Raw genomic sequence first — 25,417 nt, 5'->3', positions numbered from 1 at the left:
ACTAAAGGTTTCGCCGCCTCGAAACAGAGCCTGTCTAGGTGGATAATAGACGCAATCGCAGCCGCTTACACGGCAAAAGGTCTGCAGTGCCCCATGGGCATCAGGGCTCATTCCACTAGAGGCGTGGCCTCATCGTGGGCATGGTCAAGTGGAATTTCCATTCATGACATGTGTGGTGGCGGGCTGGTCCTCTCCGTCCACCTTTGTTAGGTTTTATAACCTAGTAGTTCCCGCCCTGCAGGCGAAACTGCTGTCTGTTTAAGTGAGAGGTTAGCCCTGTCCAGATATTATCATGCGCAGACTACCCTCAAATGAATTCAGCTCTTCTGGTTGAGCTGCACTGTTTCAGGTTATGTGCTATATATGCCTATACACCAGCCACACGTGGCCGCTCTGTATTGCCTGTCAGTGCTTGTTTACACGCGCTTATACGCTTCATGGTACTCGCGCTCATGCTTGCGCTTATGTACATGCGTGTTTTTCCCACTTTCTGGGTTCACAGAGGTGGATGCGGGCGCGCACGGCGTGGACAATGGGTTCCCATAGTGTAAGCTAAACTTACTCAATACGAGAGAACCTCTCGTAAGAGAACGATACTCGGTTACTAACGTAACCTTGGTTCTCTCTAGAAGAGGGAACGAGTATTGCGTAACCTGCCGTGCTAAACGCCACAAGCGCTATTTCGCTTCAGTCGATGAAAACCAGAGAATCAGCCTCCGAGCCCCGCTTATATACACTAAGCCACGCCCATTCTGGCGGGCTAGGACGAGGCGATTGGACGTGACGTCACGTCGGGCTCACTGGTAGGCTGTGCAGTTCCCGCAGAGCGGCCTATGAGCACGCTAGAATGCCCACTCTAGGTCTGCTAGCTGCTGCACTGCGTTGACAACATATACAAAATTAAGGATAATTTTTGGCTTCAATATCTCGAGAAGATGAATCTTTCCCGTAGCGTAAGCTAAACTTACGCAATACTCGTTCCCTCTTCTAGAGAGAACCGAGGTTACGTTAGTAACCGAGTACCGTTTTCATTTAACCTCCTTTCTGAAACAAGCCCCAAGACTTTTATTTTAGTTTTTAATTTTTTTCTATATATCGTCGCTGTCGGGCGGAAACCTCGTATCTCCAAAACCATTATTTTTCAGGAAATAAAAAAAACTGCATATTTTTTTAGTTATTAAACATTGTATCGTTAAAGTTGGTATTATACATTATATTGCAATTATATACTGTTGTGTACCAACATTAACACAACATTTCCCCAAAATCATGTTTAATCGGAGATACGAGGTTTATGACTTGGGAGCAGGGAGATACGAGTTTACGCTGTCATTGATAAGAATGGAACGGACGCAGACTTCGCTGCTGCCAGCATTGTTCATTAAAGTCCGCGGTCGCGTTGAGCCTTTTGACGAGACAAGGCTTTAAGAGCTAATCAAAGCTTATGGTTGTGGTTACATATATCTTCCTAAACTCTATTTTAAAAGTTTATGAGCTATAAGTGATGCAATACAACAACAAAAAAAACGAGCTGACTAGGCTGTCTAATAGGCGGAAATTAGCCTAATCTGCACGCAAACTTACCTTTGTGGCTCACGGGCTTCCTTCTGCTTTCGATTACAGCTTTCGATCTTTAACAAAACAGGCCTACTCAAATGTATCTAACCTAACTATTTTCACTCGTTATTACCTAAAAAACAGACAGAGTTATCCAAAGATAGGCTTACTCGACGCCAGTAGACAGCCGTTTTTTTCTCCCATAAAAACACTAATTGGGGTATTTTACATGCACAGTGCCAAGAGAGGGAACTTTGAGTCAGTAAAATAATAATAAAAACAATAATTTAATGGTGGTATCCAAAACATTCAATTCAAGTATTATATTATATACATTTTAAAACTTCAATGCACATTTATAATAAGCCTAGTAATAAGTAGACATTTAAAATACATCAATAACTAATATCATAGTTTAACAATAAAAAAAAATATAATATTAATATAAAATAATATTTATAATATAATAAAATCACAGTTAAGGCTTGTGTATTTGTGTTTGTGAGTATGGTTAGCCCTTGTCTGTGTGCATGTATCTGTGAGGCTCTGTGTGTGTTGTTACATTGCCATCATATTTTACTGCCATACCAGTATTAAAGGAGAACTCCGGCGCAAAATGAACCTTTGGTCTAATTACACATTGTTACCTAGTCAACCGTTATCTGAGATTTGTTTTCATGATTATCGAATGTAAATAGTTTTATCTCTAAAAACAGTTTAGCCTATAAAGCTAGTATAACGCTAGTATATTGGGCATAGTGTAATGACAAATAAAAATCGCTTGTTAATACCACTAACAAGGCTGAAAATAGCCCCACACTAACACGGTAGCATAATGAGGGTCCCTACCTTCAAACCGAAGCATTGAGAACTTTGTCAGTGTCCAGACAGTTTAATAAGGAGATACTTTAAACATACAGTCAACTTCGCGTATACAGGCAGGAGCCATCTTTGAAATACAGCCTTTACCAGTCGATCTACGAACGCCGATCCAAGTGCGCTGGTGAGATGTGAACGAGCTATAAGTTGTGATAAGGTGAGCGCGAACAGCAGGCTTGGATCGGCGTTCGTAGATCGACTGGTAAAGGCTGTATTTCAAAGATGGATTCTGCCTGTATACGCGAAGTTGACTGTATGTTTAAAATATCTTCTTATTAAACTGTCTGGACACTGACAAAGTTCTCAATGCTTCGGTTTGAAGGTAGGGACCCTCATTATGCTACCGTGTTAGTGTGGGTCTATTTTCAGCCTTGTTAGTGGTATTAACAAGCGATTTTTATTTGTCATTGATCTATGCCCAATATACTAGCGTTATACTAGCTTTATAGGCTAAACTGTTTTTAGAGATAAAACTATTTACATTCGATAATCATGAAAACAAATCTCAGATAACGGTTCACTAGGTAACAATGTGTAATTAGACCAAAGGTTCATTTTGCGCCGGAGTTCTCCTTTAAAGGAGAACTCCGGCGCAAAATGAACCTGGGGTTCATTAACACACCAATAACACATTGGTACCGAGTCGACTGTTCTCTGGGATTTGTTTTCATGATAATCGAGTGTAAAGAGTAAAATAATTTAATAAGTAAAAAGAAATCGCTAGTTAATACCACTAACAATGCTCAAAATAGCCCCACACTAACACGGTAGCTTAATGAGGGTCCCTACATACAAACCGAAGCACTGAGAACTTTTTAAGTGTACAGACAGTTTAATAATAATATACTTTATAAAGACAGTACCATCCCGGAGTCATCTTTGGAAAACAGTCTCGACCAGTCGAACCACGAACGCCGTGCTACAAGCTGAACTGTGACTTGGAATCTCAAAGTTCAGCTCACTTAGCATGGCGTTAGTGGTTCGACTGGTCGAGGCTGTTTCCCAAAGATGGCTCCGCGATGGTACTGTCTTTATAAAGTCTGTATACTTTATACTGTCTGTACACTTACAAAGTTCTCAGTGCTTCGGTTTGGACCCTCATTATGCTACCGTGTTAGTGTGGGGCTATTTTGAGCATTGTTAGTGGTATTAACTAGCAATTTCTTTTTACTTATTATATGCCAACATATACTAGCATTATAATCTAAACCGTTTTTAGAGATAGAACTCTTTACATTCGATTATCATGAAAACAAATCCCAGAGAACGGTCGACTCGGTACCAATGTGTTATTACACCCCAGGTTCATTTTGTGCAGGAGTTCTCCTTTAATACTGCATCCTATATTAAGCTAGTGAAGTAAATTGTCGTAAAAGCTGTGAAAGTCCTTTGGGATGACTTCCTTCAGGTCTTGGAGGTGTTTGAATTTCAGCTCTTTGATCTTCAGGCGGTCTGAATAGAGTGGGGTGACTGTGTGGCTGTCTGAGGTGGAGTTTCGGAGTTGGTGACTTGGATGTGAATGCCAGTCATCAGAGTGGTTGATTTTGAAGTCCATCGTTCCATTGTTGTTGTACCTAATAGCACAAAATATAACACAACAACATAATCACTGTAAGATTTCATAAAACAATATGCAACATCATAATGTCATGAGTATATTGGTAAGACATAAGATTTGCATTGGTAATTACCTGATGGCTCTGATATCATGGACAGTTGGGTCACCAGGTCTTCCTCCAGGGCGCAGAGACTTGCAGAGCCTCAGCTTGGTGAAGTCCTGGAAGAAGGTGTGGTCGATGTACTTGACTTCATATGGATGAGGCTTTACACGGGCCCTCTTCATCAGGTTAACATACTCTGCTGGGAGATAAACATCCTGGTCCCTCAGACGCCTCTCGATGACGCTGTGAACGGAGTCGCATTCCATCTGAGTATGCCCTTTCTCAAGGTACTTCTGAATGACGACTTTGTTATTCTTCATGGAGAACAGAAGAAGTGCATTGCTTAGAACTGCATTCCGGTTCTGATACCCGCAGCCGTCACTCCACAGAATAAATGTGTCAGGCTCAGTGTGTGCAGAGAGGTAGTCGACAATGCATGAAACAAACTCACTGGCAGACAGGGATCCCTCGCCTTCATGCCAGACATAACATGTGGCACTGTGTGTCAGCATGTTGTACATGGTAAAATTGTGAACAGCAAGCTTTGTTTTGTAATACAAGGCAGAGGCTTTTAGCTTTGGGCACAAAAGGAGGGCTTGTAAGTCCATACATAAGACCATAGTGTTGTTGCTGGCCTTGCTTTTGTCGGACAACTTTTCGGCGCGGGCCTCTTCTTTTTGAAGGAGATGGTGCTGCCACTCGTCATCAGGTAAGTTGCCGGTCTTGAAAGCACAACAGATGTTGCACTGGTCCTTTTTTGGGTGGTAAAGGCCTAGGTTGAGACGCTTGAACTCATTTGTGAACACTTGCCTTGACAAAGGTGTTACATTCTTCTCTGCAGCAGCACGACAATACACTGCATACAGATCAGCCATCGATTGAAACACAGGTTCCAGATACTGTTTGGATGTTGTGGATCTGCAATAGTGTGAGGGCACCTTTGGGAGGTCGTGCAAAAAACTGCAAATGAATTCATGGCCTGCCACTGAACGACGTGCATTGCTGTGTGTTTGTCCCTCTGTCTCTGCTTGCGTGTGTCCCTCCTTTGCCCAGTTAAGAGCAGACCACTCGCCTATTCCTAGGGTAGACAAAAACATACTTTTGCAGACGCGTCTTCTCTGCCCGCTGACCCGTAAAAAAAACAACAGCGAATTTGATCTTCGGGAATTTTCAGCCCCCCTTCTCCTTTGCACGGGGACCACATCAATTAGACCACGCACATACACTCTCTTCTCCTCCCAGGTCACATGTTGCCAAAAGTCATTGAAAATCGTATTCCTCTCAGGCTCGCCGATTGCACTGCAGTGATGTTTACCTGACCTGGCACATGCTGCTGATGAACATCTAGGCCCCATAGCCCGTGGCTCCCTCATTGTTTCCTTCTGCTTCTGTTTTCCAATGTATGACTTTCCAACCATTCTTCTTTTCTTGTTGATGACTTTCTTCCAGGTGTTCTCAGCTCTCAGTCTTTTCCTTGGAGGTGCGTCTTCCTCAGCATCTGAGCATGAATGCTCTGCATCCGAGTCCTCATCGCCTCCACCATGGAAAACTTCAAAATACACACACAAACCAAACGTGCATGAATGAGTTACATCTTTATAAACTGTCAACAGTGAGGGCTATAGTTGAAGGACCTTATCCAATTTAATGAGAAAATGTAGAAAAGCATCAAACTTACCCGTGTCAAACTGCACCTGCTCTGGAGCCAGCAGTGAGGCCTCCTCTTCCTCCAGACCACCAGAGAAATCTTTTCAAACACATCATACAAATAGTGTGATTTTTTTATTATTTCTATTGTTGTGAAATACATCTGCATTAAAACTCATTCATTTTGGCATGTGAAATCATGATTATCTCTCAGAAATTCACTCTACCAGCATGCACCACTGTATCCTCCACCACTGTATCCTCCACCACTGTTGCTTCCTCTCTCTCTAACGTTACACTCTCTCCATCAGAGCTCTCACTGTCTAATAGGGCCCTTGCCTGATCATATGGCACATTGACCATCTGACAGAGTTCCTTTAAGGACACAGACATGGTTGCTGCAAAAAATAAAATAAATAAAGGTCAAATGATCGTTTCACTAAGTTATACGACATGTTTACGTATGATAACAAGGCAAGAAGCCAGCTAGCTTGCTTAAAGTGATGAACATGACGTAAAAGGTAGCTACTTGTTGAACATGACGGAATGCCTTGACATTGTAAGCTACAATACTGACATAGTACATTAAATTATTATGTTGTTCCTCAGATAAGTGCCAGAACTAGCGTTAGCGGGGGTCGAGAGGTTTTTATTTAAGCCCCACGAAAATCACGTTAGCTACCTATCTCACCTAACATGATGACAAAACCAATAACGTTACATAGCGGCTAACTAAGTCAACGACAGGCAATTTTTGCGGTTTAAATAAAATGTCCTCGTCAGAAACAAAACCATGGAAGATTTCAATCAACATGATAAGTTAACTTAGCTAACTTACCGTCCAATGCAAGACATAGCAGAAAGAAAAATCTAGCATCCTCAGAAATGATACATTACACTAAACTAGCACTACCATTACTTCGATCGAGATAAAACTGTTATATATAATATATAAACTGTTATTATTATATAATTTATATAACTAAATCATGAATAAGGACATTTACCTCAGAGGACGTGTTGCTCAACGAGGATTGCGACTTCCAATCTTGAGGAGAAAAAATGCCGCGAAGCTCCAGCGCGGCGGCGCCAAGTGAAGAAGGGGTGGAGTTACGAGGTTTCTCAGACAGTTGAAGTGTCCAATGGAGTTAAGAGGTTTGCTCACAAGCTATTTTCAACACTTTCGATTGGTTAATAATTTGTAAAAATAACAGACCCACGTGGAGACTGACCAATAGCATCGATTTGTGAAAAAATATTAAATTGACCAAATTTGGACATACGAGGTTTCCGCCCGACAGCGACGATATCCTTTCAATGAGCTTATTGTTTCTGCCTCAAATTATTACATTGTTTAATTTAATACATTGTTAGCTAACTGTGATTTTGAGCATGTTCATTTCTGAAATACATAACTTAGAAAGTTACCTCTGAAAACATTACAGCTAAAAAGATAAAGCTGCTTTGAAATGATGTGTATTGTGAAAAGCGCTATACAAATAAATGTGAGTTGAATAAGCAGAGTGAGAAACTCCCTCCTTGGCCTAGCAGAATCTATTGCTCATCCATACATTTGACATCAATCCTCTTCGATGGGCAGAATGACTTCATGGACATTGTGAGTCTTGCGCTTTCTCAGATATGTTTTCTACTAATAATAACATAGCTCTGCTGTCCTCAAGTCTCCCTGCCAAGCTGGCTCTATGATCCCTGTAATGTCTCCTATACAGTTAGCCAAGGCACTCACCGACGTCTCTCTCGCGCACTGTCACTCGCTCGCAGCGTTCACTTCGCTTTTGTCCCCTAATGTAGATGGAGAATCCCCTTAAGATGAAGAATAAAAAGTGTTTGCTTCACTGTAAGAGGAGTGTGTGTGTGTGTGTGTGTGTGTGTGTGTGTGTGTGTGTGTGTGTGTGTGTGTGTGTACCATGTATATGGAATAAAGACTTCTACGTTTTGCCTAGAAAGTCAACACCTGTCTGAAATGTACAGTTGTTTTGCTGATGATTCTGAACTCTTTTAGGATCAGGGACTATGATGGTAGTTGAACAAACAAGGTCTATTGATTCATACCTGACACTTGCTTTATTATAGACAGCAACGTGTGAATAGGGCTTTTGGGAACATGGGAACAAAAACAATAAAAGCTTGGGACACAGAAGCACAAGAAGCTGGTATTGCAGACGGTGACGTTAGTCCAACTGTTATATTATTTATTATACCACTGTGGATATTTACAATGCCAATAATTGACTTACAAATTCAAATGAAAATTAAGAATGAGAGAGATACCCGAAAGATTATCATTGATCTAAACACTGCTGTGCTATTCGTCATGGTTGCTTATATATACTGATGGTTCTAAGGATCCTATCTCTGGAAGAACAGCAGCTGCTGTATATCTTCTGAAGTTTAAACAAGCATTAAGAACAGAATATCTGACCATGAATCTGTGTTTGCAGCAGAATTAGTGGCCATGATGGGAGGATGTAAAACCAAGATTAGTAGTAATATGTTCTCATTCTCATTCAGCAATCAAAAGCCTCGAAAGTGGAAATAAATCAGCAAGGTAAGATATTATATATGATATTCTCACAAGTTTAAGAATAAGTAAAGTAAGCTTGACAGTGTTCTTGTGGGAGTGGAGGCTAATGAAGTGGTTGATAAACTAGCTAAGCAAGCTGTAAAACAGATAAATATTCAAGTGACTCTGAGCGAAAGAGAGGTTAAAGGAAAAATTAAAGAATTAATAAACAACAAATGGCAAGAAGTATGGAAAAGTGATAACAAGGGAAGACATATGTATAGTATACAGAAACAAGTAGGAAATGGAAGAAGAGTTTTTAGGAATAGAAAAGAAGATACAATTATTTCTCGCATTCGAATAGGGCACACTAGACTACATCATTCTTTGTTCAAAATAGGAAAACATAAAACGGGTAAATATAATTAATGTGATCAGGCAGAAACAATTGAACATGTTTTAATAAAATGTATAAAATATGAAGGAAGTAAGAAACTTGGGTGTTGAATCATTTAAAGAAGCATTTTGAAATTACATGCAGAACAAGATAAAATATATAGCGCTAATATGAAATATTTTAAAGCAATAGGGAATAGACTCGATAATTTAAAGTAATTGGGTTAAAATTATTATATATTTTTTTCTTTCATACTTTTGTTTAAATTGTTAATTTCTACGTGGTTATTAGTGGTTCACACTCCAGTCCAGTTGGTGGCGGTAATACACCGAAAGTTGGTTTGCCAACCGCCATAAAATTCCATTAGAAGAAGAAGAAGAACAGGACTTTTATTTTGGCGTGGCGATGTGACGTCATAGAGTCGCGCGCTCCTGCGTCTGGTTGTGATTCTGCTGGAGAAAGGTTTGTGTTTTTAAGAATTTAAATCATTGAAACTGATCAGTTTATTTTATAGTTTTTTACAAGCGATGTTAAATGAATTGTTCTTATTGATATACCGTTGTAATGATTCATTAACATTAATAAATGTTATTTTTAATTTCAGAAAAGTGCATCAACACATTAGTAAAAGAAGTGCGTCTCATTTCGCTCCCTGTATCAAAACAAATAAGGCAACCCAAAGTAATGTTGTATTCAGTAAGCAAAACATAGAAAAGTGGTTAAAAAAAATACCTAAAATTGTACATTTTATGCATATACAATTTTGTTTAAAAAAGATGATTAAGTAAGCATATTTTGTTTTTGTGTAATTGCTCTTTTTCCAATCGACAATTCCAAACAAAACATTTTCCTTAAGTAGAGAAAAATCCTTATCAATGTTTTCAAAAACAAAAATCTTTCCACCATAATTTAGAGTAATGGCAATGCCAAAATAAATGCACTATAGTCTCTGGGTGCTGTTTACAAAAATTAATATCTTTTTTGAATTTCCTTGAGAAGGTATTAACAGGAATATACACGATGGACAATTGGGATGAAAACTTCTATTATCTTATTGATAATTAAGTATCTATTCAGAATCAGCTAAAACTTTTCTCCAGACAATATCAGGAAGAAAAGCTTTCCAGTAAACTGTGACATTTGGAATTGATGCACATTCATTAAGAAATAATAGACGTTTAGATCTATTAGAAGAAGTGGATGAAAATTAATATTTATTCGAATCACCACATGCTGATGTCACTTGCTGGTCAAAACAGTGTAAATACAACGAGAACACAAGCGTGTATTAACAACTTTTACAAACAAATCACAAATCTTTTTGTTTAATCGCTTGAATGTGGCAAGTCATTTAATACCAAATATATATCACAAATACCTAAATATGAATGTCCAATATTTAATTATTTTATTAATTTGTAGTGCCAGTTTTGAGTGTTTTAGTCTAATCAGGAGATTTATGCCCATTAACTCTCTCTCTCTCTCTCTCTCTCTCTCTCTCTCTCTCTCTCTCTCTCTCTCTCTCTCTCTCTCTCTCTCTGATTGAGACAGAGATTTAGTGTGGATTTATTTTTCTTTCTGTTCATTATTCTCATCTTCAACAGGACAAACACACAGAAAAACTCCTGGTGAAGCGACTGAGATCCACGTCACACTATTATAAAGATGGCGTTTATGAAAGAGGAGAATGAAGACATGAAGATTGAAGAAACATTCAGAGTGACACATGAAGATACTGAGACACAAACAAATATGGTGTTTATGAAAGAGGAGAGTGAAGACATGAAGATTGAAGAAGCTTTCGGAGTGAAACAAGAAGATACAGAGGAACAAACAGGTTGGTTCTGTCAGGACCACTATCGTCGAATACGATTGACAATTAGCATACAGTTTGGATTGGCGGTATGGTTCTGTTCTGGGCAAGAACTCCCTGTCAGTCAAGCATAGATAAGAGCAGGGAGAGGAGCGATAAACAGAACAGAACAAACATAAATGTATTGCAGATATTATTAATGTCCGTATTTTAATGTAGAACATAATTCGAGAAATTAGTCTGATTGAAAGGGGAATCAGCAGATCTGACGGGCGAGAGGAGGAGGGTAATTCGCCATAGCTGTTGATAACACTGGAGGAGCTGTGAAAGGGTCAGCTGATGCCATCTTGACTAACATGACCCGCCAGAACTAACTTGATTTTCATTCTGATCCTTAAGCCCTATTCGCACGGGATTAGTATTATCTGGTGACCTCTAGTCATTTGTAATAATTGCGGAGGTCGTCTGTGATCTTAATCCCGTGCGAATCGGCCATGTCTGTAATTTGTAAAGTAAAAATTCCCCCACAAATGACCTACTATATTTCGCCGAACACCGAAGTCCTGTGATAATATTAGTCCCGTGCGAATCGGCATTTGGGATTTGGCGGGGTTTTTTCAATGTTTTTGTTTCCTGTGCGCTTTTTTTATCCATCTTTCACGAATAATGGAGTGTTTTGATAGTATTTTGGGTGCTAGGTCATATCGCTATAGGCTACGCCATACAACTATACAATTTACAGAAAGAGAAAGCTGTAAATCAGAAGAGCAAAAACAAAAAGAATGGTTAGATGGAGATGAATGACATGTTTAGCAGCATGCAGTAAAGACCATATTCTGTTTATGATATATCATTAGGGCTGTAACGATACACCAAACCCACGATTCGGTTCGTATAGCACGGGGGCGGGGCTTGGGGGGTGAAAAAAATAGAGATTTTGAGAGGAAAAAAATATGTCTTTATTAAATAACATTTGAAAAACCTCTATAAACTGAACACAAAAGAACAATTTTAACTATGCAAATTATTAAACTAAACTAGGCAGTGTAGGCTGCTGCTTTTGGGTTGTTTTCTGTGCTCCAACTAAATTTGCATGTTGGACGTTTTGCCGGTCATTTGAGAAAGCTTCTTAAAACACTTCAGGCAAATTGTGTGGGTCTTGTCGACTACACGATTTAATTATAGAATATCAAATAGGTTGTGCGATTATTGACTAAAAAATCTCCATGTTTTTGGTGCTGATGAGTTCATGTATTGTAACATGTAGGGTGCTGCTAATAAAAGCACATAAAACCTGTTACAAAGAACCGGCAAAAGTAATGATTATATGTCAAATATAGCAAGGAGACATTTTAATCGTTTATTAATAAACAAGTGTTTTCTGTCAGTGACGGCTGCAAAGATGAAGTTGGCGATGCTGACTCGCGATCTTCAGTAGTGAACGCACCAGAGAGAAATGCACATTTCATACGGATTACAAAAGCAGAGAGCTTTCTTTCGTTTTGAATTGTTCTGTTTAAAAGTAGACATTTCAATATAGATATATTTCTCAGGTCTGTGAGGCAAGTAGGCCTAGGCTATACCTAATAGTTTCGGTTCATTTATGAGACGAGCTCCAGTTCACGCGCCGGCGCCTCCGTGTTGTGGTTATCTAATGGCTGCTATATTTACTTCTTATTTATTAAATCCAGGCAATTGGTTGATGACACATTGATTAAAATTAGGAAACAATTAATAGAGCTGGGTAAAAAATATCGATTTCTCGATATTAATCGATTCTCATTTTTACGAACCGATATCGATTCTTAAATCTCTAGAATCGATTAGTCATCCTGTTTTCATCTGATGAAGGAATGGAAGATTGCAGCGCGCATCCCATCCAATAAATCGCAATAATCTTTGTGTTTTGTTACTATTGATACCAAATAAAGTCTAAAATTTCAAATTACATCTATTTTCTTAAGAAATTCAAAAACATAAATCCCGTTTTGGCGCTGTGGCGTGAGATCGCTCTGGCTCAGCTCAAGAGAAGCAGCAGCGCGGAGCGCACATGATCTTCTCTTCGGCCTTAATAATACCAGTTACAGCGTGAAATAAACATGAATGAGCATCTGAAAGTGTGTTAAAAGATAGAGTACAACTTATCGAAATCCGTATCATGTCACATGGAATCGCTCAATCAGTGTTTCAGACGATAGTAAAACAGCTTGTAAACAATGTCATGTAACATCACATTTACCTCAGAAAAACCATATGCGACCATAAACTCGTTAGTCAGCTAGAAAAATTAACTCTAAAGAGGAGCATTTTGCTAAATAAATGAACCATATTACATATTCATTATAATTTTTAATGTTCTTCAATATTTAATGCATGTTTGAATAAATCTGGCAAGTTTTTTTATGACAGACACCATTTAAATGTTTATATTAAATGTTAACTTTCTTATTATAAAAAGAAATAAGTGTAATTTAAGTGTTTGTATACAAATCAGTAAATTTTTACCTTTAATATTATAGTAGGCTAATGAAGCCTAAGTGGGCTACAACTGACTCCCATAGTTTACAGCATTAGTTCAGCAATTGTTTTCCTTGAGAAAATTTGCCATGGATTGTACCTGATATCCAAAATAATCCATATTGAATCGAATTGAATTGCAAGCTTGTGAATCGAAATCGAATCGAATTGTGAAATTTGTGTCAATTCCCAGCCCTAACAATTAATAAATTCACTTTAAAGAAAGGCTTTTAGCTTTCTGTTTGAGGTCTCTGTGAAATTTTTAGTGTCGCTTCCAGAGAACTGTCACGTCCGTAACATTGTTTTTTCCTCATAAATGCGAACATGAAAACCCCCCCGAATATTTTATGTTCTGGGGAGAGCCAACCCTTCATCCGGTGGGTAGGCTAGTATTACTTTTGGTTTGTGCAGTGTAATTCGCAGAATTACTAAAACAATATTTTGCCACCTAAAAGTTAAAGATGTTTGTGTCACGTCCGTAACGCATCATATTAAATATAAAATGCATGTGTAGATTTTTCTAATGTCTGGACTCCTTTATTAAGGGAGTATGGATATATATACAGAAGTTTCAATACATTGGTATTAAATGCTAGTCTGGTTAAAACCAGACCATTCTCAGTTGTATCTGAGTTATGGTCTGGCAAAGCGTCATAGACAAATCATTTCCAGAGGGGCGTCACCAACGGACATCACGGATAGACCTAAACCCAATCAGAGCGATGAAGGAGATGACGTATGCAGAGCGGCGGAGAAACATCTCCGAGTGTTGTTCTTTGCTCGGTTTTTAACAAAAAGGAAACGTTCATATCACTTAAAACAGACGCGATAGCTGATTCGAACGAGTGATGTTCGACGGCGGCATCCATCTTTGTAATGTAGACTACAAAATCTGCTTCAAAATCCCAGCGCTGTCGTCATCGTGTAAAGCCCGCCCCAGCGTTTCTGATTGGTGCCTCGATTTCGACGGATTGGAAATGGGCTTGAATGAGCTCTTTGCCAGACTAACTAAATCTAAATTTGCCGGAAGTTGTCTGGGTTTTACATGAACGCATTGACGTTGCTCGTGGGGAATATTCCCTTCGAAAACAAAACTCAGCCACTGTCTTCAGCGGTTCGGATTTAAGAACATCAAAATGACTGCTGTGTTCGTTATTACACCCAAGAACAGAACACCACAATCGCTTAGACGCCATTCTGCTCCAGCGTATCAACAATAGCGGACTATGATGACAGCTCGCTCAGGTCAGGGCGGGTCTGTGTTGAAATGCTGCTGTCAATCAACAATCGTGGGAGGGGCGTCCAACCGTGTGACGTCACACGGTCGAACGGCTCGATTTGAGGCAGGGAAAAACATATAAGAAGATTAAAACAAAAACACTGGATGGATTTTTATCATTATATGATGGTTGTGTACAGGCACTGCCAACCCACATTTCAGTACAATCAACTTGAAAAAGTGCATGTACCATTATATGACCCCTTTAAGTTACCAATCACAGGTTGTGTTACTCTGCACCGCTGAGCGTTTTGTTGAGGTGAAGTTGTAACAAATGAGGAAAGAAAAAAACTAAAATCTGCAAAAGCATCAACAGTGAACCTTGTTCCTGTCCGTACAATATATATTATCATCCACTGTCAATCACCATTTACACTAAATGTAATAAAATCAGAATCATTCTCGCGATTTGGTGATTCCCTGGTTATTTTGTTGTCCAGTCTGGAAAGTCAGATTATCTTTCACTCGCCCATTATAAAAACCCAAGCGTTAATGTCAGCCTTGCTCATATTTTAGTATTTGCTGCCTACCGAGCATCATAGATTTATGAAACTACGCATGTTTACTCAGAATGACTTGTTCTCCATTTGTGAAATGTTTTGAGAAGTTTGACTTGGGGATGTCAATTTACACAAATTCACATGATCGATCATCGTTTAAATGAACAATCAATTAATTGATTAAATTGATTAGTTAGCTTTAATACTGCAATATGTGTCTATAGAAACGCCAGGTTCCTCACCAAATGAATGAGAAGGGGTTTTAATCTAAATAAAGGAGTAGTAGGATTGTAAAATGAGTCGATGGGATTGATAATTTTTTTTAATTACTTAATTATTAAATAATAAAATTTAACGCTAATACAACCAGAGCTGCCAACTTTTGAGTTTAGCTTGGCGTGAGACTTCTCCAACAGGGTGGGTGGGTGGGGGGGGGGGGATGGAGATGGCATTGTCCAACGGGGGGCGTCTCTGCACACGCAAGGTTGCGCGCGCTACGCGGTTTGAAGCACAATCTCTGTCTCGCATGCGCGCTCGCTCGCTCTAGATTACGGGAGATTTTAACTATTTTGCGGTATAATTAGTCGATCACGAGTGGCTCAACAGGTAGATCTATAGATAAACTCATCTTTCAGGCATTTGACCGACCGGGTTGACACTTCAGCATGAGAAATCGGGAGTGTGGCGTGTGAGCGTGTGAAACCAATCAAATGCGTGTGTCTCACGGCCAATGCGTGAGAGTTGGCAGCCCTGTACAACGCGTCACCAACACCGCCTCAGATACACCCTTCCTGGAACAACGCGCTGAAACACGGTGACTAATCCAGAGAATTCACAACGATTTATTACAATAGTGTTCTCATGAATGTTATGTAATATGACAGTCCCAATCATAGTTATTACTAGTCATGTATTGCTGTTTGAGCATATTCCTTTTCGCACAATGTATAATTATTAGGTAGGCCTTTTATGGGCTGCTTACTCGACACCGCTTTCAACTAAAAACGTAAAACTTTTTATGCGTTTTGGTTCATTTACACGACACAACAGTGTTTTGGGGGCCTGAAAACGCAAACTTTTTAAAAAACGGTCTCCACGAGAAAAAAAAGAGCAAATCTCTTAAGACGATGATGTCATGCACGGGCGTATTACGTGTTCAATCTATAGTGTTTCATCGCCATCTACTGGCCTGGCAGCAGAATACAGCGTTTTTAGTCGTTTTTGCGGATCCATGTGAATGGTGATCGTATTGACAATGACGTGGAAAACTCAAAGGATAAACGTATCCGTTTTAAGCACATCGTTGTCGTGTAAACTTACCCTTAGCATGATAGCTTGACAGCCCTGTTTTTATGTAAATATTTGAAGTATCACTTTAGAAACGAGTGATGACCAAATTTCAGGGAGAAACATCCCTTAATTGCGCTCGCTTGAGGTGTTTTTTGACTTGTTTTAGACTAATCCTAAAGTTATATAGAATAACGGGAGATGGAAACGCATGTGTCAAATAAATTTTGACGTAGCGAACATTAAACCCACGTGACTAATTGGCTGTTTCCGCTGATTATAACGTTTATGCTTATATCAATGAGATTGGTAGAGAGGATCATCTGTCCATGTTGTAACTGGATTGTAATTGGTAGGAATTAACCTGTTAATTGTAGAAGGGTTAGGTATATCGGTTACCATATCAGTATCGGCCGATATATGTTCATTTTAATGTTAACGATATTGCCCTGATAAAAAAATTAGGCCGATATATTAAAGCTGATAAATAATGGATAATTTCCTGTTTGCCATGATGGATTTGAATTGCTTAAAATGTGATTGAAATCACTTTGAAAAGGAAAATGCATTAAGTGCAATATGCAGTGCAAATCTGTCATCAAGGATAAATAAATTTATGAGAACACGACTGTAAAAGAACGTTGTGAATTCTTTGGACACCCGTGTTTTAGCACTTTGTTACATTTTCATAACTAGCACAGTTCGCTTGTGCATTCACAGCCTTTTGTTTTATGCAATTGTAATTTGTAATATGTTTATTTTGTGTATATAAATCTGATTTCTCATATAGGATGCGTTTGGCTAAGTTAATTAACACGGTAGTAAAACGTGTCAAAATGTCTCAAACAGCAATGCACAACATTAATAACTGGGGCTATTACGTAACATTATAATGAGAACAATTGTTATAAAATGTTGTGAATTCATCGGGTTTAGTTGCAGTACAGCATGTTGATCCACAACAGGATTTACACAGTCAGCGTATGTTTACACCTGGTATTAAGATGTTTTGGTTGATCAGATCACAAGTAGACGAGCTGGTCTTTTGTGATTGTTGGAATGCATTTTAGCACATGAGTGTTTTCACTACAAAAGCAATCCGTTCTAATGCATTTTAGACTACCTTTGGAAGTGGTCGAAAGTGGACAAGCTCAAAACATTTTAGACCCCGTTTATACCTGTATTTAGTGTTGTCCACTTGTGATCCGAACTACAACAAACAAGTTTTTTGGACTACAACGCGTTTTTTTATGAAGCTTTATGAAGTCATAATGTTACTCATTTATACAATTCCCACCCACAGAAAATGTAAAAAAAAGGTGGGGGCCTGGTTGAGCTGCACTAGAGAAGACAGTGTTGTTGCTATGTTGAAGAGATGCTGTTTTTTCCACCCCGTTTCCAAAACTCATTTGTTTGACCTTCCGCAGGCTGACGAACTTGGAGTGGTGAACATTTATTTTAAACTGTTTCTGAACATAATAACCCCAATGTTTATCTGTGCGCTGCACATTTTATGGAGAACAGCTTTTTTTCTGTAGCTTTTGTAAGCTCTCACTTTTGTAAGACGGTTCAACGCTCCTTAGGAAAGTTAACCATGGTTTTGTGATTGAAAACTAAGGTAATACAAACTGTAATCGGACAAATATCAAAATTAAATGGTGGATCTCATCGTATCTATAATTTATAAAGAAATTAGGTGCTTGCAAAGTCGGTGCATGAAATCCGTTCTGCACAATCCTCTTGTTTGTTAACAGTGTCAGGGTCTGAATCGGGCTCGAATTATTTTGAAATTGACCTCATCCTTAATATTTACATCTTAGTAGAGCTCGCGGTTACGGAGGGACAGGACATTTCTGACACTAAACGCTGCCAATCACAACACACTGGGCCAGCTAACCAATCAAAGCACATTTCATATTTTGGAAGGAGGGGCTTAGTTGAAAACAATGCATTCGAGACAGACTGGGGAGAGATGAGATGTAATAATATAAAATATGTGAAAATTAGGGCTGCCAGTTAAACGCGTTAGTAACGGCGTTAACGCAAACCCATTTAACGGCGTCAATTTTTTTATCGGGCGATTAACAGTCTTTTTGGCTTAGCAAACTTTATAGGTTTTTTTCACATGCTTTTGCAACAGGACGCGGCATGCGCAGCGCTATGAAACCCATTCATTTCAATGGCTTTCGCCGTGCGAGGACGTTTTATTGCTTCGTCGACCAGAGCGCAAGCGGATCTAGCTAGACCGGAAACAAAACAACAGGCACTACGCACACACTTGTTTGGGCCTGTGAGCTGGCCAAATAGTTGGTTAACGTTACGTTTTGAGTGGATGACGAGCGCGAGACGCCGAAATGGATGCCAATGAGATTCTGAATGGAAAGTTTACTTTTAAAAAGTTGCCAAATGGTTCCATTGACAAGGCCAAAGTGATCTGTGTTTTGTCGTTGTGAACTGAGCTATCATCATCGCAGCACGTCCAGTCTGAAACACCACTTGATGATGGCCAAGCACACACACACACAGCTGATGCGAATTCTCCGCCCCCTCGTCAATATCAGGACCTCGTCAGTATTTATTTCACCCTTTTATTGATGGACAGTGTTACATTGTGTGAGAGATTGTTTGCTCCAAGTGAGAATGTTAGTGTGAAATTGAACAGTAATAATAATAATAATAACTTTATTTTATATAGTGCCTTTAAAAGTAGCATTCTCAAAGCACTTTACACAAAAATAATGAAATTAGAAAGATACACAACAGTCTAGGCAGTAAAAACAAACGAGCAATAAAAATAGAAGTCCGATATAATAACAAACACAGCAATCACACGAATCACATAAAAGCCACCCTAAAAAAGTAAGTTTTAAGGGACGATTTAAAAACTCTAAGGGATACTGCATTCCTAATCTCAGAGGGCAGGGAATTACACAATTTAGGAGCCAAAGAAGAAAAAGCCCCATCACCCATAGTTTTTAGCTGTGTTGTTTGGACAGTTAAAAGAGTTATATGCCAATGTTGTTTAAAAAAAAAAAAAAAAACATTTGCACAAAGCAAGCCGATCCACTTTTCCATGCTGATATGAGCATTAAAATGAAAAAAAATAATGGGACAAAAAAAAAAATCTAGATACTTTTAGAATAGATAAAAATGTGTGATTAATTGCGATTAATCACGAGTTAACTATGACATTAATGCGATTGATCGCGATTAAGTGTTCTAATCGTTTGACAGCACTAGTGAAAATGTTTTGAACGATCTAGTACAGCCCAAAAATAAAATCAAGGCTTCGTAAAAGGGCATAATAGGACCCCTTTAATACCAGGTGTAAACGGTCATAGTTCAAGAAGCTCTCCAGCTTCAGCGCATGATGATCAGTGCTGTTATTTGAAACTAGCTAATATTAATTTTAAATGTTTCTTTTTCAATAACTAGCACTTTAATTAAACCATATTGTTGATGCAAATAATGCAAGAGAAATTAAATCATTTCATTATTGTCTGTTTCATTATAAATAAATTGATTGATTTATTAATAGTTTTAGAGCACTTTCAAACACAAAGTGCTGTACACTAAAACAATAAATGAATACATAAAAAAACCCTCTAAAATACAAAACTCACACGACCCATAAAAAACAACCATACAATGAACGAATAAAATCAATATAACCAAACCTGAATTGTCAATTTCAGTTATCAAAGGCCAAAGAATAGAGGTGGGTTTTAAGAGACTTAAAAACAGACAATGAAGAAGCCTGTCTAATGTGCAGAGGTAGATCGTTCCATCGTTGATATATAGGCAGCCAATGTAGTGAGGATAAAATTGGGGAAATGTGCTTGTATTTACGTGTTCCAGTTAAAAGACGTGCAGCAGCGTTTTGCACCATCTGGAGACGAACAATAGAGGACCCACTGACCCCCACGTACAGTGCATTACAGTAATCCAACCGAGTGGTAACAAAGGCGTGGTTTACTGTCTCAAAGTGCTGACTAGAAAGAAATGGCTTTATTTTGGCCAATTGCCTCAATTGGAAAAAAACAACTAATTTTAAAGGGGTCATGAACTGGCTTTTTAAATTGTTTTATATTGTTGTCTGAGGTCAACTTATGACGTTCGCTTGGTTTTTACATTCAAAAACATCAAAATGAATAAGTAATAGGCTATTTTCTACCCTAGTTTTGAGCCTAGCTCAAAAACACTCGGTTTTTATGGGCGTCTCTCGCATTGAAGACTTGGAAGTATACGCCCACTGCTGTGAGTGGATAACAGTTTTGCATATTATAATGAGTTTCGTGTAATGCGCGAATCGGTGGGCGGGGCTAAACCGGCCGTGTTGAAGTAGGCGGTCGATCTTCTTCTGCGGGGGTGGTGTTTTATCCTCTTTGACGTCATAGTTCCCCACTTTGAAAAACGAGTCGTTTGCTGAACCTGGTGTCAATAAAAGCTTTTATTGGACTAAAAAGGATGTTTTCAGTTCTGAAACTTACAGGATATTCTTATAATATGATGACCTCTTAGATGTCAAAAGCTCAAGGAAAATTTGATTTCTCAGTTCATCACCCCTTTAAAGGTGCAGTGTGTGATTTTTAGCGACATCTAGCCTAACACCTAACATCGGTTGCGAGTTGCACTAAGGGCTCAGCCCACTGCTCACCCCTCCCTTTTGAAGAAGCTACGTTGGCTAAGACGGGACAAAGATATGGTCGTCTGAGACAGCAGAGAATAGCCAGAGTAAGCCAAGAGTGTGTAACATTGTCACTGTTTCTGTACCACAGTCCTCCCCATATAGCAAACCCATAAAACAGCGAGGGAGAAGAACCACATGAAACTATGCAACTATATAATTTTTCTAACAGGGTAGTAAAAGTTTAGCTGTAAAATGAGCTGTTACTGTGGCTGAGCTGGTTAAAGCGTAAAGCGTTGTTTAAACTCGACGCGTCCGCATGAGCCCAAAGGTGCGCGCGGCAAAAATGACATGATTGTAACAGCGCGCGCGCCTCCGCATCCCTAGACACCATTTACTACACACAATAGGCTTTTTTTTTTCTCTGATTTTGAAAACTCTCCGCGATCGACTTAAAATGCTTCCAAGATCGACTTGTCGACCGCGATCGAAGTGTTAGTGATCCCTGTAACATACTGTTTTACGGTCAATGACAAGAGTACTAATCAGCTGTCTCACGAACGTAACCAGCACATTTATCCCCACATAGCAAAGCCATAACACAGCGAGGGAGAAGAACTAAGTTAAAGTTACATGAAACAGTCCAACTACACATTTTACACCACTGACAAGGGAAAAGTCACTACTCACGGTGTTTATGGCTAGCTTCTAGGTTTCTGCGGCTTCTCTTTCAAGGTAGTGACGAAACGCGCTCTGTAGCGTTGTTTGTTCGCGTTCGGCTACGGTAGAAACATGACGTCACAATATGTCGACCTTCATAGAAGGGGATTCCCGCGGTTATGTAGATATAAATGTCTCATTCTAAGGTAATAAAAACATTACGGTTTATTAAGTAAGTTCTTTATACACCACTGAACACATAGTTATGGATGTCATATTGCATTTCTGTTAATAGATACTCAAAAATTTTACACATTGCACCTTTAACCACTGACTTTATCTGTCTGTCAAGCTTACGGTCAGGGTCAATTTTAACCCCTAGGTTAGTGATTGTTGGCTAAATATATTGACTCAAGGAACCCAGATTAGCACGGGGGGTCCCAGTGGTGCCACCAAAAAACATCACTTCTGTCTTATTTTCATATAAGAGCCATCCAGGCCTTCATGTCATCAAGACACTAAAGTAATGGACCAACAGTTTCATTCTTTTTAAGAGGCACATAGATCTGACTAATGTCTGCATAATTTTTGGCACATGCATTTTGATTATTTTTATTCAATTCAATTTCAATTCAAATTTATTTGTTTAGCGCTTTTTACAATACATATTGTTTCAAAGCAGCTTTACAGAAAGTGCATTTCAGAAAATACAGTTAGTTAATCATCATGTATTAATTTAGGGCATAACATATCGCCGGCGTTGAGTCGTCTCTTCACAGGCGTCGAGTCGTCTCATCGCAGGTGTTGGGGCATCTGAAGTCTCCGTGAGAGGCTGGATACAAACTGGAGCTGACGAACGCTATTTACCTCGGGACTAGCGTCTCGAGATAACAGCAGAAAAGCAGATGGGAAATAATTAGCGTAGCTGCTGTTCATAATATTAATGCATTCGATCTGATTCAACAGTGGTATAAAAGGTAAGCATTATGTGAATGCTTGGCTGAAGAGATGCGTCTTTAATCTAGTTTTGAACTGGGAGAGCGAGTCTGAGCAACGAACAGTATCAGGAAGGCTATTACAGAGTTTAGGAGCTAAATGCGAGAACGCCCTCCCTCCTTTAGTGGACTTAGATATCCTAGGAATGACCAGAAACCTCGAATTTAGTGATCTTAAAGAACGCGATGGATTTTAGGGCGATAGAAGATCCATTAAATACTCAGGAGCTAAACCATTAAGGGTTTTATAGGTCAGTAGTAGTACTTTGTAATTGATACGGAACTTAATAGGTAACCAGTGCAGAGATGATAAAATCGGTGTTATATGATCATATTTTCTTGACCTAGTAAGAACTCTAGCGGCTGCATTTTGCACTAACTGTAGCTTGTTTATTGAGGATGCAGGACAACCAGCTAATAAAGCATTACTGTAATCTAGTCTCGAGGTCATGAATGCATGAACTAACTTTTCTGCATCAGAAACAGATAGCATGTTACGTAGCTTAGCAATGTTTCTGAAAAAGGCAGTTCTTGTAACATGAAATATGATTTTCGAAAGACAAGTTGCGGTCTAGTATAACACCCAGGTCTTTTACTGTAGTGGATAAAGTAACAGGACATCCTTCTAAATTAAAGTTGTATTGTAAGAGAATTTGTGGGTAGTTTTTTGGACCAATAAGTAATACCTCCGTTTAATCTGGATTTAATAGCAGGAAATTACACGCCATCCAGCATTTTATATCTTTAAAACACTGTCAATTTAGATAAGTTAGTGTTTTCATCTGGTCGTGATGAAATATATAATTGAGTGTCATCAGCATAGCAGTGGAAATTAATTCCATGTTTTCTTATAATATTACCAAGTGGCAGCATATATATTGAGAATAGCAGAGGGCCTAACACCGATCCTTGCGGCACTCCATAGTCTACTGATGTTATCTTCGATTTTTCCCCATTTAAACAGACAAAATGGTAACAATCTGATAAGTACGATCTAAACCAGCTTAATGCCTGTCCCTGAACACCAGTGTAGTTTTGTAGTCGATCCAAGAGTATTTTATGATCGATAGTGTCAAACGCAGCACTAAGATCGAGTAGAACTAGTATTGAGATACAGCCTTGGTATGAAAGTATTGTTGATATGAAAGTATTGTTGTCCAATTACTTGTTTGCACTATTTAGCCATTATTTTATTTCTTTGAATACAAGTGGTAACAGTCAGATAAATAGGACTTTAAATATACAGATGTTTGTCCACAAATGCAAACATATTTCTCAAGTTATCCAAGAGAAGGTTGTTGTCTATGTTGCACAAGATCTAATGAGAATAGAAACTGAAAACAAAACGGTTACTCTGCAAAACTGAACATGGATGAAAGGATGCTATTTTAGGCCAATTTGAAAGTTTTTTGTTTTGTTGGTTTAGATGCTAGAAAATGTCTAACTTTTTCATGTCTGTTGCTTTGTGTCATTAAACTGGGTTTAACTTGTATTTGTCACTTTTCACCATAGACCCGATGGCGCTGAAAGCAGAGAGTCAAGAACTGAATGAAATACGAAACCAGTACGACAATCATCATGATTTTGCAACTGGAGAAAAATCTTTAAATTCCTCAAAGACTGAAAAGACAACAACTACAAGTAATTTCACTTACCAACAGTGTGGAAAGAGCTTCATTCAAAAAGAAAGCCTTAAACGCCACATGGGAACTCACACTGGAGAGCAGCCTTTCACCTGCCTTCAATGTGGAAAGAGTTTCGCTAAAAAATTAGGCCTTATAGCCCACATGAGAAGCCACATGAGAACTCACACTGAAGAGCAGCCTATCATCTGCCTTCAATGTGGAAAGATTTTTGCTAAAAAAGGAGCCCTTATAGCCCACATGAGAACTCACACTGGAGAGAAGCCTTACACCTGCCCTCAGTGTGGAAAGGGTTTCGCTCAAAAAGGAGGAGGCCTTATAGCCCACATGAGAGTTCACACTGGAGAGAAGCCTTACACCTGCCCTCAGTGTGGAAAGAGTTTCACTCAAAAAGGAGGCCTTAAATCCCACATGGGAATTCACACTGGAAAGAAGCCTTTCAGTTGCCGTCAATGTGAACAGAGTTTTTTACGTAAGACAGCCCTTAATGCACACATGCAAACTCACACTGATGATTACCCCTGCCAACTGTGTGGAATAAGTTTCATTCAAAAAGGAAGCCTTAAACGCCACATGAAAATTCACACTAAAGAGAAGCCTAACACCTGCCAACAGTGTAGAAAGTTTTTCACCCAAAAAAGAAGCATTAAACTCCACATGAGCATTCAAACTGGAGAGAAGCCTTACACTTGTCCTCAATGTGGAAATAGTTTTTCGCGTAAGGCAACCCTTAATGCACACATGCAAACTCACACTGAAGGGAAGGCTTACACCTGCAAACTGTGTGGAATGCATTTCAGCTAAAAAGGAAACCTTAAAGTTCACATGAGAACTCACACCGGAGGAAGCCGTTCCAGTGTTGTAATGTAACGGAGTACAAATACTTCGTTACTGCACTACTGAATTGGCCATTATAGCAGGTTTAACCTATGGGTTTAACGACTGAAGCGACAACTCGCCAGGTTACTATAGTGTGGCCGGCTACGCAATACTCGTTCCCTCTCTCAGGGAACTGAGGTTACGATAGTAACCGAGTAGTTCCCTTTCAAACGGCCACAATAAAGTTCACAATCAAAGTTCTAACCGCTTGCTTTAAAAAAACAACAACATTTTTTACTTTTAATTCAAATAATTTAGTACATTAAATATCAGAAAATCACTTTTGATACTTAAGTACAGTATATATCAGATACTTTAAGACTTTTACTTAAGTTATATTCTAAAAGGTAACTTTCACTTCTCCCAAAGTCTTTTTCTAGGACGATACTTTACTCAAGTATTGCTTTCTAGTACTTTATACAACACTGAGCAGTGTAAGAAGATTTTTACAATTCAAAGAGACCTAGAACATCCTTTGAAAACTCATTCTGGAAAGAAATTGTAGTGTTGTTCAGTGTGGCAAGAGGTTACAAAATAGAGCAGTTTCAAATT

The 25,417-nt window shown here is 38.9% G+C and overlaps 1 protein-coding gene and 1 long non-coding RNA gene across 3 annotated transcripts in view; both read left to right on the top strand.

Moving 5' to 3' along the window:
- The window catches only part of LOC130071690 (gastrula zinc finger protein XlCGF8.2DB-like), a 152,008-nt gene extending 126,930 nt beyond the window's left edge, over window positions 1-25,078 (top strand). The window contains exons 1-3 of one of the 2 annotated variants that reach the window (XM_056236550.1): window positions 9,106-9,127; window positions 10,270-10,502; window positions 23,856-25,078. In XM_056236550.1, the coding sequence (XP_056092525.1) occupies window positions 10,331-10,502; window positions 23,856-24,790 (1,107 nt within the window). In that variant the 5' untranslated portion in view covers window positions 9,106-9,127; window positions 10,270-10,330 and the 3' untranslated portion in view covers window positions 24,791-25,078. Of the gene's footprint in view, window positions 1-9,105; window positions 9,128-10,269; window positions 10,503-23,855 lie in introns of those variants that run through there. The other variant, XM_056236549.1, reaches the window with a different exon arrangement.
- Window positions 20,375-20,634, top strand: LOC130071719 (uncharacterized). Its single transcript, XR_008804038.1, has 2 exons — window positions 20,375-20,457; window positions 20,509-20,634. It is a non-coding gene; the product is annotated as an uncharacterized LOC130071719 (long non-coding RNA).
- Window positions 25,079-25,417: the final 339 nt, after the last annotated feature.

The sequence above is a fragment of the Rhinichthys klamathensis genome, unplaced genomic scaffold, assembly GCF_029890125.1.
Source record: "Rhinichthys klamathensis goyatoka isolate OS25496 unplaced genomic scaffold, OSU_Roscu_1.1 h1tg000452l_1, whole genome shotgun sequence".
Classification (NCBI taxonomy): domain Eukaryota; kingdom Metazoa; phylum Chordata; class Actinopteri; order Cypriniformes; family Leuciscidae; genus Rhinichthys; species Rhinichthys klamathensis.
The sequence above is the reverse complement of the archived record's forward strand: the minus strand, read 5'-3'. Positions and strand labels throughout refer to the sequence as shown.